Source organism: Staurois parvus, unplaced genomic scaffold (genome assembly GCF_062004578.1).
Source record: "Staurois parvus isolate SC_StPar_1 unplaced genomic scaffold, SC_StPar_1.0 ptg000186l, whole genome shotgun sequence".
NCBI lineage: Eukaryota > Metazoa > Chordata > Amphibia > Anura > Ranidae > Staurois > Staurois parvus.
In genome coordinates, this window is record NW_028317982.1 from 7,686,729 (window position 1) to 7,707,128 (window position 20,400).

The 20,400-nt window shown below is 40.1% G+C and overlaps 1 protein-coding gene across 8 annotated transcripts in view; it reads right to left on the bottom strand.

Annotated features, from left to right (window-relative positions):
- PROM1 (prominin 1) overlaps positions 1-20,400 on the bottom strand; it is a 254,289-nt gene that overhangs the window by 78,609 nt on the left and 155,280 nt on the right. For all 8 annotated transcript variants that reach the window (XM_089677437.1, XM_089677434.1, XM_089677433.1 and 5 more), the window contains exons 9-12: positions 14,399-14,616; positions 14,148-14,222; positions 7,543-7,606; positions 446-605 (exon numbers count right to left, since the gene is read on the bottom strand). In XM_089677437.1, the coding sequence (XP_089533563.1) occupies positions 446-605; positions 7,543-7,606; positions 14,148-14,222; positions 14,399-14,616 (517 nt within the window). The remainder of the gene's footprint in view (positions 1-445; positions 606-7,542; positions 7,607-14,147; positions 14,223-14,398; positions 14,617-20,400) is intronic.

Here is a 20,400-nt window from a genome sequence, read left to right on the forward strand (position 1 = left end):
CCTCAGGACTCTTCCTCCATAGGTATAAGTACAGTAAGATCCATTTCAGTATGGGACACAGGTCCCTCTCCTCTGTCCTTGTAATCTCCAGATAGTGTCACTTGGAGTAGTAGCAGCAAGTTCCCTTTGATGAATGTACAAACTTTTTAAAATGTTACTTCCCTGGCTATCATTTTGATTCTTTGACTTCAGTGCACTCTGTGTTGTTGACCTAGAATCTGAAGTTCTGACACTTTTCTAATACTCATTTACAGCATGCTTGTTCTAAAGTAGGGATTCAAAAGGACTGAAGTCAGACACAACCAGGCATCTAGCATTTTCAAAAGAAGGCCTCCAATGACAGCCCCTGTACGTTTCTCATGACAGAACCACGTTAAGCTTACTATACATGCTGATTGTACAACCTCCATAAGCATTAGCAACATATCTTTAGAATTGGTAATACCTGTAAAAGTCGTATTGTTCAACCACAGGGTAGTAATCCCGAACAACCATCTCACTCTGCGTTAGGTATGATGTCAAATTTGATATGACATGAATAATTGGGATCATTTTTGAAAAATGTGTGATATTTACTCCAATGGAATTCAAGACCTTCTTAACATCTAAAAGAAAAATATACAGTTACTCTCATTAATAATATAGTTCATATTTTTTATTGGTAAATGGTAATTATGGGCAGCTAAGAACTACATTTCCCATGAGTCTCTGACTAAGGATTATGGGTGATATACATACTTATTAAACAAGACAGTGCAAAAACAATGAGGCTTACAAGGACCTACAACAAATATCCAGAAATCGATTTGTGTACTCAGCTAAAAAGCGTTTGTTGATTTCTGGTTCTTGTAGGTAAATAAACTTTGCATAGCTCAGTTAGCTTCAGTTTGCAACTGCTTATTAAAAAAGCTGGATGGTATTTGGGTGGTAGCGCTTTTGTCACCTATTAAAGCCCAGCTTTAGTTTTTAGTAAATGTTTTTATTGCTTTCTATGACTCAATTGGAAAGATTTATACATACTATACTTTTTAGCCCTGTGGCACCAGGATGGGAAAAGAGGGGAATGGAGTCCACAGGACAGGAAGCACTAAAAACTTTATTGCAGTTCCCACTGTACTAAAAATAATTTTTGATTCTATATATTTTTACCCTTTTGGACAGATTTTCCATCATTTTCTGTCCCTCTAACCCTCTGTGCCCAGGAAAGGAGGTGAGGGAAAAAACCCTAACAGAGGTTCTACCCCTTCCCTGGGCTTTAAAGGGATAAACCACCCAGAACTGATATTTCAATGTGTGAGGGAACTTAAAACCATCAGCAGCCAACCAGAATTGAAACATCAGCTCTGCCTTCAGCCATACAATGTTTTACTTAATTCAATAAAATGATGTAATGAGAAAGGAAGAACAAGCCACAGAGTGAAACATGAACACCACAAAACACACATGACACATACTCAAATGATGCTCAATGGACCTTTGGACGTACAGTCAGAGTTTTCTTTCAAGATTGAATATTTCATGAAATGTTTTTTTCTCTGTCAGTTTTGACTTCAGGTTTTGGAATTTAAGGCATTTTTTATACTTTAGCCCCTGGGACTTATCTCCAAGTAAGAACATTCATATTCTATCTGTGATGTTGAGACTTGAAAGAGACTTGTTTTATAAGAAATAGCTGTGTTTTATAATTTAAACCTTGACCCAGATCCTTGTAGGATATTGTGCAGAGTGCACTCTCCTAACATACACAAATTAGAATATCACAATAATGTATGCATGTAGAGGCCGATATATTGTTATAATTATAACAATTACAAGATTCATTAAATTCACTTAAGAAAGAAAAAAATATAATAAATTTTTTTCAAAATAACATTAATTGTGGACATAATGTGATCTCTATCTCTATTAAGAATGAAAACTATGACCCACAGGTCATGAACTGTTAAAATTTCTCCTAGATTTTGTACCTCGGCCACATTAAAGAAAAGTAAATTATGATATTTTGCAGAGAATAAGTTAAAGTGTATGTAAATAATTTTCTCTCTTTTGATCCATTTTGGTTTAATAAATATACAATTGAAAGCATGTTGTTATGTCTTTCACATAAGTGCAAAAATACCTACAGAGCTTGCCAGAAATCTTGTGAGCCAATAACATCCTGTCCTTACTGCCTCTTACTCTTAGCAACTACATTATTTTCGCCTATCCCTAAAGACTACAGAACACCTTCCTACTATGGAGGAGGGAGCGGAGAAAGGGGTGTGAGAGAGAGGAGAGGAGTGTGAGTGGGGGGAGAGGAGTGTGATAGGGGGGACAGGGGTGTGAGAGAGGAAAGAGGGGTGTGAGAGAGGGGTGAAGAGTGTGAGAGAGGAGACAGGGGTGTGAGAAGAGGGAGAGGGGTGTGAGAAGGGAGAGAGGGGTGTGAGAGGGGGGAGAGGAGTGTGAAAGAGGGGAGAGAAGTGTCAGAGGGGTTTGAGAGGGGGGACAGGGGTGTGAGAGAGGGGTGTGAGAAGGGGGAGAGGGGTGAGGAGTGTGAGAGAGGGGTGTAAGAGAGGAGAGAGAGGGGGGAGAGGGGTGTGAGAGAGGAGAGAGGGGGGTGAGAGAACGGGGAGAGGATGTAAGGGGGGAGAGGGGTGTGAGAGGGGGGAGAAGGGTGTGAGAGGGAGGAGAGGAGTGTGAGAGGGGGGAGAAGAGTGTGAGAGAGGGGAGAAGAGTGTGAGAGAGGGGAGAAGAGAGTGAGAGAGGGGAGAAGAGTGTGAGAGAGGGGAGAAGAGTGTGAGAGAGGGGAGAAGAGTGTGAGAGAGGGGAGAAGAGTGTGGGAGGGGGGAGAAGAGTGTGGGAGGGGGGAGAAGAGTGTGAGAGAGGGGAGATGAGTGTGAGAGATGGGAGAAGAGTGTGAGTGGGGGGAGAGGAGTGTGAGTGAGGGGAGAGGAGTGTAAGAGAGGGGAGAAGAGTGTGAGAGAGGGGAGAAGAGTGTGAGAGAGGGGAGAAGAGTGTGAGAGGGGGGAGAAGAGTGTGAGAGGGGGGAGAGGAGTGTGAGAGAAGGGAGAAGAGTGTGCGAGAGGGGAGAGGGGTGTGAGAGGAGAGGAGAAGAGAGTAGAGGAGAGTACAAAGAGACTTGGGTGAGGGTAAGCTGCTCCTCCAAAGATACAGTAGAGTGAGCATTGTCACCCTCAGGCAGGAATTGTATTACTGGCAGGATCACCAGATAAAAAATAAAGGAAAAAAAACCTGACAAAGGAGAACTAATGTAGACACGACATCTAAGGACTGAAACTGCAATATATCACATTAATATTCTTTGGTTTAGATATGCCCACTCAAACAGATGCTTTAGTTTAGTGCAATTCCACTACTGACCAACAGAAACTGAAAACTAGAAGCTGAAAAGTAATAAAACATTCACGTCAGCGTGTGAGGAAATGCCACAATGCATCGTTTGCCATGCTGCTTCTTTTGCACGCAATAACAGAAAAACAGAATAAAGAAAGCTCTGACTTTACGGTATGAGAAACACGTTGACTCCTCTGGAACAGTATTATCTTGAAGAACTTACAAGGAATAGCTGAGATATTAATCCAAAAACAGGTCCAAAAAGATTTTGTTAGTAATGAAAAACAAAGCATGGCATTAGTATTTATACTTTTAATATAGTATTTGCACAGAAAGATTTTAGAAACATTTCAGTGTCCATCCTTCATTTCATATGTACTTTTCTTTTTTATTAAAGAGAGACTCATGTCTGGCACGAGGTGATAGTGGTGAAGGTGGTTTCCTCCGTGAAGATAGACATCCATCAGGGCCTGAGCTATTCTTTATGGCAGACAATCTATATTTATCTAGTAATTGCAGACTACATTTTTAAATAGGTCACTGTCTTTTAAAAAAGGAGTGTATGGTGTAAATGAACTTTTGGATATTCACTTAAAAGAGATTGGCTTGATTTATTGGTGAGTGTTCCTGCTTTAAGGCCTCATTCACACTATAATCTTAAAATCGTTTTTTTCTCCTACAGGAGTTTAGCAGCATTTTTAGGGAAGGTTCCTATATATTTGAAGACATAAGAGACTCTGCGGGTCTCCTCTTCCATAAAATGTATTTTGCTTCCTGCTAACAATTCTTTTCTAATTGTACACCAACTTCTGAGCATGTGCAGCATACAATCCAGAGTCAGGACCTGCAGCGATGTAACTCCCCTGTGCATACACAAGAGTTACGTCATCCGCGACCAACCAAGGCTGAATAAAGAAGACTCTGGACTAGGAGAAGATATCACTAGCAGAGTTTCAAACATCAGAGGAGGACACACTAAGGCTGGGACCACACCATGTTAATGTGTGTTACTTCAATGCAAAAGTGTGATCCAGGTCTTAAAGCTAAGTCTACTAGAGCTCTGGAGGCCCCACTTTGCTGAAATTAATCCTCAATGAATGACAAAGATGATCTTATATGCTGGTGGATAATTCAAAGATGTAATGGTATGGTTGGGCATAAAACAGATCCTACTAAAAAAAGAACTGAAGGGAAGTATTTTTTGGGGGATAGGGAGACAAGGGCTAGGAGTTTAACTTGTCATTTTGGCTCCATTACCTTACTCCAAGGTTCAAAAAGTCAAACAACAATGTGGCTTACTACCTGCTTGTATTCATCAGACAGGAAATTTCCAGCAGGAATCTATGTGAAATGAAGCCAAAGACAAGGGGCAGCTTCATTACACAAAGGAGATCAGACTAGGATTTTGAACCTTGGACTGGGAGTACTATGGTAAAGTTAAAGTGAATGTATGGTCAATTTTAACATATCTTCTTTCATTTAGTATTATGGTCAGAAGCAAAAAATACAATTTAAAAAATATGAATTTTCTTCAGTTAGACAAATATGAATCTCCTTTTTTTAAAAAAGCCTAGTATTCACAAAGTCCAATAGCTCCAAGTGAAATGCACAAGCCAGTTTGAGAAGTGACTCAAGCTTTATCAGACGGCTTCATTCAACATATTAATTAGACAAAACCAGTTCCAAGACAAGTAGTATCTGATGTGCGTTCTCCATGGTGGGCTGTTAACCATGTATCATTTCAAATCAGAGGTATGGTCCAAGCTTTTTTTTGGCCATTGCTTTTCTTGTGGGTCACAGGAGTGCACTTATTTTCACTCTCCTGAGACCCAGAACAGCCAACAGCGGCTATTGCCCGCTGTCAGCTGATGTCACAGAGCCACTTCAGACTCTGGCAGGATCACAACCATGTCAGAATCCACCTAGCTATCTGATTGACAACTGCCCCTAGCTCTCAGTGTGTGTCTGAGAGCTGAAACCAGCTGTGCCCACATCTTCCCAATGAGCACTGGGGGACTAGAGTGGACAGCAATGACTGATAGTCTCTGCTATGAGCAGACTGAGCAATCTGTGATTCTCAGTCTTAGGGCCAATGTGGGACAGGTACAGCATCACACTGATGATGCAGAATAGAGGCAAGTATGAAGGTTTATTGTTTAAGAAACCCCAAAGTTCTCTTTTAATGCTTATTTGTAAAATAGTTTGCTTGGAGTTCATCTTTAATAAGCAATTTACTACATATGTTCAGATATACTGTAAGTGCATGCTTTCTAAACATTTGAAATTGTCTCATTATTCTATGTTTTTCTTTCTCTTTCCTTTCCTTTTTTATCCCAAACTTGTAACACATGGCAGACAAACAAAAAGCTGCCCTCACTGCAACTTAAAATCAATCAGATGAGATATCCCAGATCTAAACTGTAAATGCTATTACTGTAATTTACCAGTGTCAGCAACCGCTAATTAGTGGGGAGGAAACGTACATTTCATAACTTGATTTACAACTTTGTGATTGTGACTTTTGGCATTGTGTACAGCAGTTACTTATATCTGCTTTATAACACTTAACAGAGTATTAGTTTGGATGGCTGATAAAAGTGCTGCATGTTGTTATTACAAGCCCGTGCAAAAGGCTTCTGGTAAGTCTCACGTAAATTCTTTGTCAGAACACCAAGCAATGAGCTGAAAAGCACCAGAATTTCTTTCACCTGCAGTCTATTACTTGGCACATAAATATAAAGCACTGTAAAGTCGATGTTATTTTGTGGTAATAATGTTCTTTTTTTTCTCTGCTGCTCTTGGCTTTTCTACCATAAGATGATATTTTCCTGTGTATCACTCGTGATGGTTACAAACTTCCAGCAAACTTAGGTGCTTTTTAAAGCATGGTGGACAGTATGTGACACAGCTCTTTTTTGGCCAAAACACTTTTCTGTTCCCAGGGAACAACAGCACTAAGTAGTAACTGTGAACACACATGAAACACTTGAGTAGTGTGATTATTCCTCTCTATGGTGACCATTGTAGGACATCCTTCTTCATATTTTTTGTTGGCTAAAAACCTTTATATTTTCTGCTTCACCCCATATATGTCCCTTCTCAGCAAACTTCCAGATTACCTAAAGCAAATCTTCTCAATCCCTATGTTCATGCCACAAATCCCCCATTCCAGTAAACCCTTTCATCCATACTTCCTCCTCATAAACATTAGTGTTACCCCTTTTTAATACCCTTTCCCCTAGCAAACTACACTTTTCTATTCTCTCCTAGCACCTTGTTCACTCTTCTACACCTTCACTCTTGGCCTTGGTCTCATTCATTCCTATAGGTGAACCATACTTTACTGGATGGCCAAAGGCCTCAATGAATATGGCTTATCCTTAGGTGTGAATGGGGCTTTGGTGGACATGTGCAGGAAGAGAGGACCTGACAGTAATGTTTTTACTCCAAAGACTGTGTGGTACCAGGCAAAGCCTCGCAGTGAAGATCACTGGAGCAGGAAGGTGGGTAAGTATTTTACAAGGCAGGCTGCACTCCGAACAACCTGGGGTGGTGGAATAAATGAAAGGAGAACTATATACTATTGTTTTGTATGTTCTTCATTGTGTTAGGGAAAAGATCTGAGACTTAGAGATAGTGTTGGAGCTTGCAACTAAGTTAGGCCCCTCAGATAATATCCCAATAATATGATTGGCTGCATCACTGGCCAATAGGGCTACGCCAAGGGCATGACAAAGCAGGAAAACTTCTGTACTATAAGGAAATGACAGAGATTTGCCTGTCAGAACCCATATGGAAGAAAAATATATTTGAAATATATTTTAAAAATATTCTATCCCAAATATATTGACATATATTTGAAATACTACAATTTTGGCCATATATATACAGTATATATTTATTGAAATATATTGAATATGGCCAAAATTGTAGTATTTCAAATATATGTCAATATATTTGGGATAGAATATTTTTAAAATATATTTCAAATACTTTTTTCTTCCATGTGGGAATGACCCAACATCTGACTGTATCTACAAGTTTGTGAGGCTAATGCAGGTACCTCTAGGTGCCTGCACTTTATTCCTGCTGAAGTTTTTTTTTTTCACTTTTGTGTTAGAGTGTTCCTTTAACGTAGGCTTATACATAAGAATAATAAATAAAGATGTCCTACAATAACATCATCCCATTATTATAAGAAGCACTGACCTTCCTCGATGTTCCTGGTCTGATTCTGCACCATTTCTGGAGTGCTATTGAAAGCAGCATACCCCTAGAGATATAAAAGTTAATAACAAAATCATTTTATACAGTCTATCACACCTATCTTTTTTTTTTTTAATCATACACAGGTAAATGGTAATATCAATATAGTTGACAGTTCAATATTTAAAATGAAATAGCAAATTGCTTTGTATTTCTTCTATGACTTTGGCTCCTCTATTACCCCTCACTATATGTTAACAAGTGAAAAAAGGCCAATTTAAACAAAGGTGGCTTATACCTGTTGGCTTGTAAATGTGTTTCATTGGCTTTGTTAAACATATAAATAACAGAGTTTGATGTAAATGGCTAAATATTTAAATATCATCTTTTAACTACAGCACAAGGGTGGGTTCCTCAATGTTCAGTTAATCTTGATGATGGTACTTTAGTCTCCTGCCTAGGTATGCAAATACAACACAATGAATCCATTTCAACAATGATGTTTCCAGCCATGGGGTTGCTTGATAACCCACATTCTCTTTGACTACCTGTGCCTGCAGGAGAAGGAGCATTCTCATTGGCTGCCTTTGATTGGAGGGTATCTGTGTAGTAGCTACTATCTGGAGAGTGGATCAGCCTTATGAGCAGGAGGTGAGAAGGTGGAGGAGATAGGGCAGGTCCTATACATCTGGGCAGAGGTATGGCAATTATAACTCCCCGAGAAGGAATTATGGAGCCTCATATAGACAGGATGAGTTCAGGACACCTACACCTAGAACACCTCAGCAGTCATTTAGGCAACCACCATATGCCCCACCATATAGAAATGATACTTATTATCCTCCTACAACTAACCATTCCACATATCAAAATGAGAATTGGAATCCCACTCCGGTTCATTTTTTAGACCAGGAAAGCTCACGCAAAAGAAACGTTCGAGCAGGGGAAAAAGGGGAGGCAAAAGGGTCAACAAACCCAAAAAAGAGGAAACTATAAAGGGTAAAGGGATTTTTAATCTTAGTGGGAAAATATTAACTTCCCAAGAGTTGGATTTATTAGATAGGGGATTAAAATTTGCACCAAATAACAAATTGGACAAATTTCATACATATATTGACATACATAGATTTGTAAGATCAATATCTTTGAAAAAATACTTTCATTCGAACCCTATCGCTAGAAATAACACTAGCATGAACACTTATTCTAACCTAAGGAATGCTTCCCTATTCAATCCTCCCCCACAAAATTATAGTTATATTAATGCCTTCAAAGAAACGGTACTGAAGGATTTAGCTGCTGTGAAGGTAAAGAACCATAAAAATCAGCATGGGACTTCCAAAGCTATTAACTCCCTCCTTGACCAGAAAGACCTAGTCATAAGGCCTGCGGATAAGGGAGGAGGAGTTGTACTAATGAATAAAGATAGCTACAATAAGGAAGTATATAATATTCTTGGAGATGTAGACACATACTGCCGTTTACCAAAGAATCCTTTGAGTACATATAAAAAATCACTTAAAAACATTATTGCCAAAGGCTATTCGGATAATGTTATAAATAAGAAAGAGAAGGAGTTTTTATGTCCATCGGCTCCTAGGATACCAGTCATGTACATTCTCCCTAAAATACATAAAAACCTAGAGAACCCTCCCGGTAGACCTATCATAAGCGGTATTGGATCTCTGTGCTCTCGAGTAGGACAATACATAGATTATTTCCTACAACCGCTAGTACGGAAAACGCCATCCTATCTGAGAGACACTAAACAAGTGTTACAAGACATCCAAGGTCTTTATGTTGATAAGGATACATTTCTAGTTACAGCTGATGTGGCTTCTCTGTACACGAGCATTGACCACACAGAGGGTATGCAAGCAGTGGATTTTTATCTTAATGAATCTACTTTGCCTCTTCTTCATAAAAAATTTATACTTACCCTTCTGGATTTCGCCATGACTAGAAACTATTTTTGGTATGATAGTAATTTTTACCTACAAACTAGGGGCGTGGCTATGGGAGCGAAATTCGCTCCAAGCCTGGCAAACTTGTTCATGGCTAGATGGGAGGAGGACATTATATATGCCAGGGATTGGCCAGAATTATACTTTTATAGGCGATATATTGATGACATACTGCTTATTTGGAAAGGGGATGAACAAACATTGGTTAACTTTTTCGGTACCCTTAATAACAACACTTTAAATATTAAATTAACCTTTGACTACAGTAAGATTAGTGTGAATTTCTTGGATCTGACATTAATGAACCAAGAGGGCACCCTAATAACATCCTCCTTCTTCAAAGGAACAGATCGGAACGGATACATTCCCATTAGCAGTTGCCATCATCCACTATGGCTTTCAAACATACCGAAAGGGCAATTCTTAAGGCTGAGAAGAAACTGTACCTCTGTTGATACCTTTTTGTCACAGGCATCTATATTAAAAAATAGATTCTTGGAAAAGGGATACGATGAGATATGTCTTACTCGCACTATGCATGAGATAGGAAATATGGATAGAGATTCTCTGCTTGTTAACAATACCTCACAAAAGTCACAAAAAATCTGCCCCTTTGTTACTACTTTTTCTAGACAATACAGGACGATTTCTAGAATCATTAATCAGAACTGGAAGATTTTGAAGGCGGATCCAGTGCTGACTAATATCCTTCCTGATAGACCTGAGATTACTTATAGAAGAGCACAATCTCTGAGAAATCTTATAGCCCCAAATATTATCGACCCTCCTAGGAACACTTCCTTTTTGAATAATATTACTGGTTTCTTCCCATGTAACAAGTGTATTATATGCACCTGTAATGGCAAAAGGAAAAAGAGGGTCGACAATTTCCTATCAACTAGTACCGGCAGGACATTTAAAATTAAAAACTTTATATCATGCTACAGCAAAAATGTTGTGTATCTTTTGCAATGTCCGTGCAAAAAACAGTACGTTGGGCGCACCATTAGAAGACTTAGGGATAGACTCCGTGAACATGTTAACAACATAAAAAAGGGCTTTAAAGATCATTCTTTATCATTACACTACAGGACCCATCATAACAGGGACCCATCTTCATTGCAGTTTGTGGGTATTGACACAGTGCAAGCCCATTGGAGAGGCATAAATAAGAAAAGAGCAGTTTCGCAAATGGAAACGAAATGGATATTCCAGATGGACTGTATGTGCCCCAATGGACTTAATATAGAACTGGATATCAATAGTTTCATTGATAACAGCTGATTGGGACTATCTAGATATCTTTCTATATACACATATATATTTTTGCCATTGATCCTAGTGTGTATTTCACTTAATATTATATAACTTTATTCCTCTGTTATTCTGATGATATATTTTTGTTATTCAGGTAATTTTAATATTTAATGTTTTATTATTCTAACTTTCTACATGCACTAATGACCGATGGGTCTACAGATGTATGTATTATTTTATATTTGTATTGATTATATATACTGTGGATTTATGTAATTTTGGCCTTTTAGTATTCAGGTATAACTTTATATATATGGGTACTTATGTTTGGCAGACTTTTTTGCCAACGTTTATATATGTATGACCACCAGGTTCTCACATGAATATAATCTTTTAATTTTTTAACTTAATAATTTTTTAATTCATTTTATGTAAATATAGTTTTTCATACGGAGTATCTATACATTTGCATTACTGTTGTTGTGATAAACACGGGCTATATAACATGATTTTGGATCTGTTCATTAAGATCCATCTTTGTTCTTGCCCATAATTATATTATCTTGGTTGGTTTCCACATTGGTGATCTATAGCGTCAAATTATTGATTTGATCATCTCTGGCGCTTATAGTATATGAGTGAGTCATCCCTGGTGCTCATAGCATTCGTTTCTGCTGGTTGTCTCTGCGTACCCGACGACAGGGCGTTTGCGCATGCGCCATCGGGTTGGGCTACAATAAAATGGCGCCCGTCGCGCGGACATCCAGCATAGGAAAGATGGCGCACGGCGTACTGCGCATGCGCCATCGCTCGTATTTAAAATTGTCATTTGCGTCCACCACTGTAAGCTGCACCCCTATGAGTACGAGCCTTCGCTCGAAACGCGTCAGGGAGAGCTACAGCAGGTTGGACGCTTTACCGCCGGCACCACGAGGGGCCCCGGCGGCCATCTTTGATTTGCATCTGGGTCAGTAATATTTTACATGTCGGTTTTCCTGCTATCCTTTGCCTACAATAAAGATACCTGAGGATATCACACTATGTGGCCTTTTCTGTTTATTTGAGTTCTGGTGGGAGCCAGCCAGATCCATGGAATAGCTGCATCTATCCGGATATCAGGCAAGGGAGGATATGCTGACCAGATTTGACCAGACCAGGATGATGACACAGGAGGTCCAGTGATATTATACACAAATGCGCATAAAGATTGCGTATCTGGTGAGTGCGCAGTCTTTACATTTTTTATCACCTGACGGTTCCTAATATTGGACGTCTGAGGATCATCCTGGATCTTAAGAGCACTCCTCCATTGGACTGTTTCACTTCCTTCACTTCATAGCCACCTTCCAGTGGCTCTATTAGCACACAGTCACTGTTTTATTGTTTATTATCTGTGTTTGATTTATCATTTTGCTAAGATATGTAGCGCTGCACCCCCCTTTTTATAGAGATGGGAAGTGCTCAGTAAATTTAGAGAAAGCTGCTTTCCAAGGAGGAGAATTATATGAGGTGGTGAATACAAAATTCAACACAACCCAGAGTGATCAAACACAGGCAGGCGGGCATGTGATTGGATCACAGGAGTCACAGGTGCAGCATATGACCTGTTGCCAACAGCCTGTCAAAATCAATGACAGGCTGGAATGTGAGGCAACTCTACATGGATGGCTGCTGTTCCAAACGGTACTCACGAACAGGTCTGATGTGCACAAGAATGTATGCCTCAAAAGCAGAAAGTCTCTATGGTCAGTTTGGTGTCAATGGATTTCATTCTGAAAATGTGCTCACCTCAATCTAAGGTGTACCTAATGTCATTATACTAAATCAGCACTGCATTAAAAACACATAGGTGTAAATGTAGCCCTATGAGCTGCCTCGATTTACTGTCACTATAGCAGTTTTTACACCTGCATTCTATCCCTGTAGTAAACCCCAACCATTGCCATCTCTATCCCCCCCCTTCAATTCTCATACTGTATCCACTAATGTTCTCCATCAATGTGAAAGGGAGAAACCATTTCATGTTATCTAAGAAAGAAGTCTATTATTATACAGTTTTTATAAAGCGCCAATGGTTCGCTACATTACAAAGGGGGACAGAACATGTGACAGAACAATACCAATACAATGAAAAACATGAGGGGATTGAGGGCCCTGCTCTTTCGAGCTTACAATCTAGGAGGGAGAGGATAGTGGTACAGGAGGAGATAGCTGTGGGGGGCGGAGTGGTAGGAAGAGTGGAGGAGGTCGGCAGGTTAGCAGGGGGTGGGGTAGGCTTCCCTGAAGAGATGGGTTTTCAGGGTGTGCCTAAAGGAGAGGAGAGTAGGTGATAATCTGATGGGTTGGGGCAGGGAGTTCCAGAGGATGGGTGACACCCTGGAGAAGTCCTGGAGGTGGGCATGGGAGGAGGAGACCAGGTAACTAGAGAGAAGGAGGTCTTGTGAGGAGCGGAGTGTGCGTGCTGGGCGGTACTTGGATATTAGGTCAGTGATGTAGTACGGGGCAGTATGGTGGACAGCTTTGTACGTCAGTGTTAGGATTTTGAATTTGATCCGTTGCGCAATCGGAAGCCAGTGGTGGGATTGGCAGAGGGGGGTGGCGGAGATGGAGCGGTTGGAAAGGTGAATGAGTCTGGCAGCCATATTCAGGATCGACTGAAGCGGGGATAGCCAGCGGCGAGGCAGGCCAGTGAGGAGGGAGTTGCAGTAGTCGAGTCGTGATATGATGAGGGAGTGGATGAGAAGTTTAGGGGTTTCCGGGGTTAGGAACGTGCGTATTTTGGCGATGTTGCGGAGGTGGAGTCTGCACGAGTTTGTTAAAGATTGGACTTGGGGCTGGAAGGATAGGTTGGAGTCCAGAATGACACCAAGTACTCTGGCCTGCGGGGCGGGTTTGATAGTGGCGTTGTTGGATGTGACGGAGAAGTCAATAGAGAAGAGAAGGGGCCCGAGGACAGAGCCTTGAGGGACCCCAACAGAGAGGGGGAGTGAGGGGGAGGTGGTAGCATTATAGGTAACGCTGAAAGAGCGTTGTGACAGGTAGGATGAGAGCCAGGAGAGAGCAGAATCTCTGAGGCTGAGGGAGTGTAGTTTTTTGAGGAGGAGGGGGTGGTCAACTGTGTTGAAGGCCGCAGAGAGGTCAAGGAGTAGGAGCACTGAATAGAGTCTATGAAAGAAGCACAGACCATATAAACTTGAGACTTTTTTTACAAGAGGACTATTGTTACTGCCGATGACGGAGGGAGATTTGTTGATCATTAGCAGAAATAAGCTGCAAATTTACTATTTCCCACTCTTCTCTTGCCTCAATCTCCTGTGTTACCCTCCAAAAATATAAATAATACCTTTGAAAAGATAAAAGCCTAATAATCATCCAGATGTGGCTTACCTTTTGCACCAAAATGCTGAGGTCAATTTTGAGAACATTGTTTAATTTTTCAAGATAGCGGCTTACATCTGGTAACTGTGGAAAGCAAATGGAGATTTTATTATTGCAATACAACTTGGACATTTATTAATACAACTTTAGTGATGTAATAGAAGTGCCTTGACTACAATTTGCTACTGAAGTTCCCATACAGTCCCACCAATGATACAGACAATATCATTCAAATTCTCATACATCTCTATGTTTCTTACCGCGCTGAAATTTGCATTGACTTGCAGCTGTGGAAGGGAATTCTTGATTTTGTTGCAAGGAATTATAGCAATGTCAGTTAAACATGCTGGATCACTAAGTGTGCTGTTCAGCTGTATCTTGGCATCTGTAAGGTTTGCATTTAGCCTGTCCATCACTTCCTGCAGCACTTCCACTGACACACTGACCTTCTCTAAAGCTTCCTTAGTCTCTTTGATTGCTAGGAAAGTAAACAGACATATCAGGGTTAGACTTTAGATAAAGATGGTTCTCAAAGAATAATGATTGGGTTAACCATAGCAAATAATCATATTTTATCTGTGTAGTGAGTTGCTGCAGTCAAAATGGTTTCACGTTTTAAGCTGCAGACTGGTACCTAGCTAAAATTACGGTAGATCAAGACTCGAGAAGAAAATTTTTGTCAGTCAAAGTTACTTTAATAGTTAGAGAATTAATGGCAAAACTTGTTTTTTTTTTTTTATTTTGAATAGAGTATAAAAAAGTGTGTTAAAGCTTTTTTTGGCCACACTTACTTTTGCCCTCCTATGACCCAAAGTCAACTTGTAGGCAGTTGTTTGACCTCCCTACATGGGTAGCACTGCTAGCAACCACCAAGCGGATAGAGTCGAGGACAGGAGCAACATGTTTCTCTTAGTCCTCAGTAGGCGTGATCAAGTGGGCAGCTGTCCGATTGGATGCTGCTGCCCCAGATGACTTCCGAGGCCATCTATAGCAAGGGCAGTTCTTATAAAAAGCACTGACTCACTGCAGTTGGGGCTCATTTTGCATGTCGTTAGGTCAGGGACAGGATCCCACTGGTTAGGGAGTTTGTGCCTAGCGTAGGGAGAGATTCCAGTGCAGGAGAGACAGAATAGGGACTGTTTGCCGGTTCTTCATTTAGGAGCCTTTCCACTAAAAGTGCCTTGTTGTACCACTGCCTGCTAGCTGCCTCCTCTGCCAGGTGTCGTCAGTATCCACGTATTGCTCTCTGCAAGTGCTGCATAGTTCTTTGTGAGTGTTGTTGTCATTTCAGTGCTGCCACATAGAATGTGTTATGGTGTTTAAGAAAATTCAAAAACCAAAAGCTAACAGCTCAATAGCTGCTATGCCCTACACCCACTTCCCAGTTTGTATTAGTTCTTCCTTTAATTATTGTTATTTAACAATGTGTAATTAACCAGAGAGTATACCCTTTTCAGGGTAGATACTGGGGTAAGGATGGAGCAGTTCAGGGCAGGGGCGGCATGGGTTCAAGGGAGCTTTTCCTGTCTAGCATTGGACTGCTACAATTAAAAATGTACATCAAGATTAGGAAAAGAAAGTTGTAGCACCAGGAACAAATAGTAACAAAGATGCAGCAGTCATTGATGACCATAGTTGTTAAAAAGTTCAACAGTATAGACCAACCTTTTCAACTTCTTCAACACAGAAAAACCCTTGAAATAACTTTCTAGTCTCAGGGAATATCTACAACTCATAATACATTAGTGTGATGATCATTGGGAAGTATGCGCCTTACACTTGTAGTCATTGATAAGAATTACCCCTTACAGATAGCTAAAAAGATCAATGGTGTCAGTAGGAATTTATCTGAGAGGCAGAAACTGTTCATTGCTCCGGTGAACCCCTAAGAACCTCTGGAGGAACCCTAAAGTCCCATGAAACCCTGGTAGAGATGATATGGGTGCTGCCATTGTCAACCTTCTGAAAATTCCTGGCTGCCTCCAGTCTCAATACTTTCTGAGTTACTAACCTTAGAACAAGCATACAATAAGTGAACTAATGATCCAAATTTTTGTTCTAGGTCAATGACACAAAAATAATCACTGATTTCGGCGTGATGGGCAATCAGCACTTTGCAGAAGAAGGTCAGCAAAAGCAGGCTTCATACCTCTGTGAAACAATACTCTGGAAAATAATCTTTTCTATTATCCTACATGCTGTGTATATCATTATTTGCAATGAAGTGAGGTCCTTGTACTGTATAATAAGGATGGTGAACATAAGCAGGACAGTAATAACAGAGTAATTCTCTCAGCAGACACTTTGATAATCGCTCTAAAGCAGAAGAGATGTGACAGAGTTTCCTCTTCATTTAATTCAGGACAGTCACATGCATCATCTTTATCACCCCATTGTGGAATAAGAGAGTCTTTAGTATAATTTATTGCTGGCTCTAAGATGCTGCGGTTATTGCTTGTAAAGTGAATCAATCTCATCAGACAAATACAGAAGACTAAGTGCTTCCTACATAATTAAACTTGTAGAAGTGTCAGTCATATTCTTGTAAGAGCGCTGTAGTTTTTAATAACAATGTTTAATATGAATAATTGATTATAACATCCATATTCAGCCCTGGAGCCTGACACTCCTTGCTTTAAATGCTGACAAATAAAACCGTTCAAACACACAGCTGAGTTTTTCATTTTGTTTTTGAGCATTTATAATGGGGACTTCCTAAATACCAAGTACATTCTTACTGTGCTACAATTGGAGTCCCTCTGTGATATATGCGGCTTTTGTCTAAGACTGAGACTTCTATTGCTTGAGTTGGACTAAAATAATCCCCAATTTTGTGGCCCTAACAGTCAGTGTGTGAAATACATTACAAGCTGTTGATTTAATCAGTACTGCCCTGACCCTGTCCATTTCAGCAGTTAGTATAACATATCCCATATAATGAAGAAATAAAAATAATTACTGATAATTAATTGTAGCACAGTTTCAGATTTCTGGGAACTCCGGCCATTAATTAATGAATACCAGATAAACAGGATAATACTCTAGAGTTGTGCTTTAAGATTTTCTGTAAACCGAATATGAATCATCTGAACTAAGGTTGCTACAATACATTGTGGGATGTGGAAAATCCCATGGAATTTTAAAGACTCTTAAAGTCTACCATATGTGGTTAGACATCGCATGGTGCCTGCTATCCTACTTTATGAGTCATAAATGTCCTGGTTTTTACTTGTGTGACCAATATAAGGATTATTAATGACAACTGTATAATATAAGTGTTATGGCTTGAGCAATTAAAGTTTCATCATGGCAAAATGCAGATTGATGCACCAAAAGCACATAGTGCAAAACAATTTGATGGTTTAAACAGGCACCAATAAAACCATGTCTAGAGTTATGCTTTGATGGCTCCTAAAATGTGAACTGATTTTCACAAATTTCATAATAATAAAAAGAGACTAACTTCTTTAACAAACACCATATTTTACATATACATATCTTTAATATTAGTAATGTTACAGGATGAAAAATAACATGAACCTTTATATTTAATAGCCAGCTAAACATTCTTTGTAAAAAGCCAATTTATGTAGCTGTTTTTGGCCAATTGATGTACTGTATATATGCATTCAGCTGTAGCTATTGTTGGCCAATTGGTGTACTGTATACATGCATTCAGATGTAGCTTGTGTTGGCCAATTGATGTACTGTATACATGCATTCAGATGTAGCTGTTGTTGGCCAATTGGTGTACTGTATGCATGCATTCAGATGTAGCTGTTGTTGGCCAATTGGTGTACTGTATGCATGCATTCAGATGTAGCTGTTGTTGGCCAATTGGTGTACTGTATGCATGCATTCAGATGTAGCTGGTGTTGGCTAGTTGGTGTATATAAGAATTAGGTGCTATTTGGCTCATTTTAGTTCATGCATAATATTAGGAAGTCTGGACTGCTCAGATTCCCCAACTGTATGCCAGTGGGACTGAAGTTGGGATGCTAAGGTATTTATTATAAAAAAAAAAGTACATTAAAGTAACTCAGTTCATTTTATGTTTTGGATTACAGACAGATACCCTTGTAGAGTTGTAGAATTCCATGGAGCATAACCAATTGGAAACTGGCCAGGACTCTTCGCTCACAAAACAGCCATATAGCAGGATACTTGCACCTCCAAAACAATGGGGATTAAAATATGGTGTTTAGCAGTGTTTTGATTTTTCTATTCCTAACACTATGTCTATTTGTCCTAAAGTCATCCTTTGCCTTATCTATATACAGATTATTGTCCATATGGTATGGAACATCTAAGTGGCCTTTGTTGGTATGGCAAGGGCAGCAATATTTTATGGAAGAGTATATTCCAGTGTTTTTCTCATGGTGAACTGTTGGTCACTGCTCTGTCCCCTCACATTGATGGTTAGTAGAAGGGCCACTATACAATGGGAGTCAGTGGGAAGAATACCTCTTTTATTTGGGGTTAGTGGGAATAATGCTTCTTACAGTATGACGTCAATGGCTACTTATCTGAGGAACTAAAGGAGAGACTCTACTGACTCCACTTGGTTGCACTTGCTCTGTAGGGTAATGCTAGCCCTGAAACTATGCAGAAGGCATGGAAATCAATTTGCCACTGCAGAGTTCTAGTAACCTCTGGAGGAGGCGTAGCCACATGGGGTACCCACACCCTGGAAAGTTATTTCATAGTCACAGAGCTCTAGCATAGCAAGGGCATCTGAGAACTGATTTATTCTTTTATGTTGCTTTAATACATACAAAACATAAACTGTAACAAACCACCACACTCTTCTTAACCAGCTAGCTCAAGGAACAGAATACTCAGACGAAGCACAGCACAACTAGGCATATGCCACTATTACTGTACACCACATAACCTTTTTTAAAGAGACATTTTACCTTTAATTGCCCTTTCCACTTTGACTACAAATCCAAAAGAAAAGAAAATAAACCAAGAACATAAAATGTAAACAATATATGAACACTGTAACAGTAAACAAATGTATGAAACACAAATCAAAAAACAAGGTAAGACTATTCTTAAAATTAACCCAACTTGCCTACAAAGTAACAATATGGCTGATGTGCTGACAGCTCTGTCAAGTGGCGATGGACCTGGAACCATGAAGGCACCATCAGATGGAAGGGCAATCATCCAGAGCTCAAGGAATCCCTGGTTGAGAATGCCTGGTCTAGTGTTGGGGCTCCTAATGCCAAATGAGGTTCTGCTATTTAAACAATAAGGAATCATTACCTAAGCATTAGGATAAATGGGACTTGACTTGGAGACAGGTCAAAACCAAGTGTACAGCCCGATCCTAGAATACAAGAGACTCTACAAGGACTGATCCAGGGGCGGACTGACCATTCAAGCACTCGGGCACTGCCCGAGGGCCCAGGGTCAGTAGGGGGCCCCATGAGATGCCCCTGGTACCTTTCATTGGCTTTTTCATAGGCTTTTTGGGGTGTGGGCAAGGACACAGGGGCCCCAAGATCCCGTATTGCCCAGGGGCCCCATGAGTTGTCAGTCCGCCCCTGGACTGATCTAAAGACTAACTCAAGATACCTTCACCTCAGTACTGTCTTTACTTTAGCCACTTTATAGGCCAGGTCAGGTTCACTTTTAGGGTACAGTATATATATATTAAGGTCTTTGTTTCAAAAAAGGGGTTTAACTGCTTAAGAGCCAGGCAGTGTGTCTTTTCCTTACACAGACCCCCCACCCCAGCAGCAGCTAGGTCTTAAAGTATAGGTGGAGCAGCAGCTGGTGGAACCCAGAGAATCCTTGTTAACAGATGAATATCTGAAGGGTCTTATAATTCTTTTTAGATAGGCAATAGCAAGGTAAGTGGGTGCACCTTTACCTCTTTCTGGGTTTAGTTCCACTTTAAGGCAACAAGACAGAAATCAGACTAATTCAATATAGGGTGTCAGCTCTAAAGTTCACACTAATTCATGTTTCAGCTTTGTAGATCCCATGTCTCTGGAGAATAAATGAGCTCTGTCACATTCCTGAGGTCCTCCACATGCTGAACACCTTTTCCTCCAAGTCACAGTGCTTATAAATGTGCTTGATTGACAGCACTGTGCAATGCAGTATGGTCTAATTGGCCCAAAGTGCAGAACATTCTATTCTTACTCTGATTATTGCTGTGCAGGAGATTGTAGGAGGGAAATATAAGGAGCGTTCAGGCAATTATGCTAACAGTGTTCTAAAATATGGTTTTTATGAATACATAACCTGA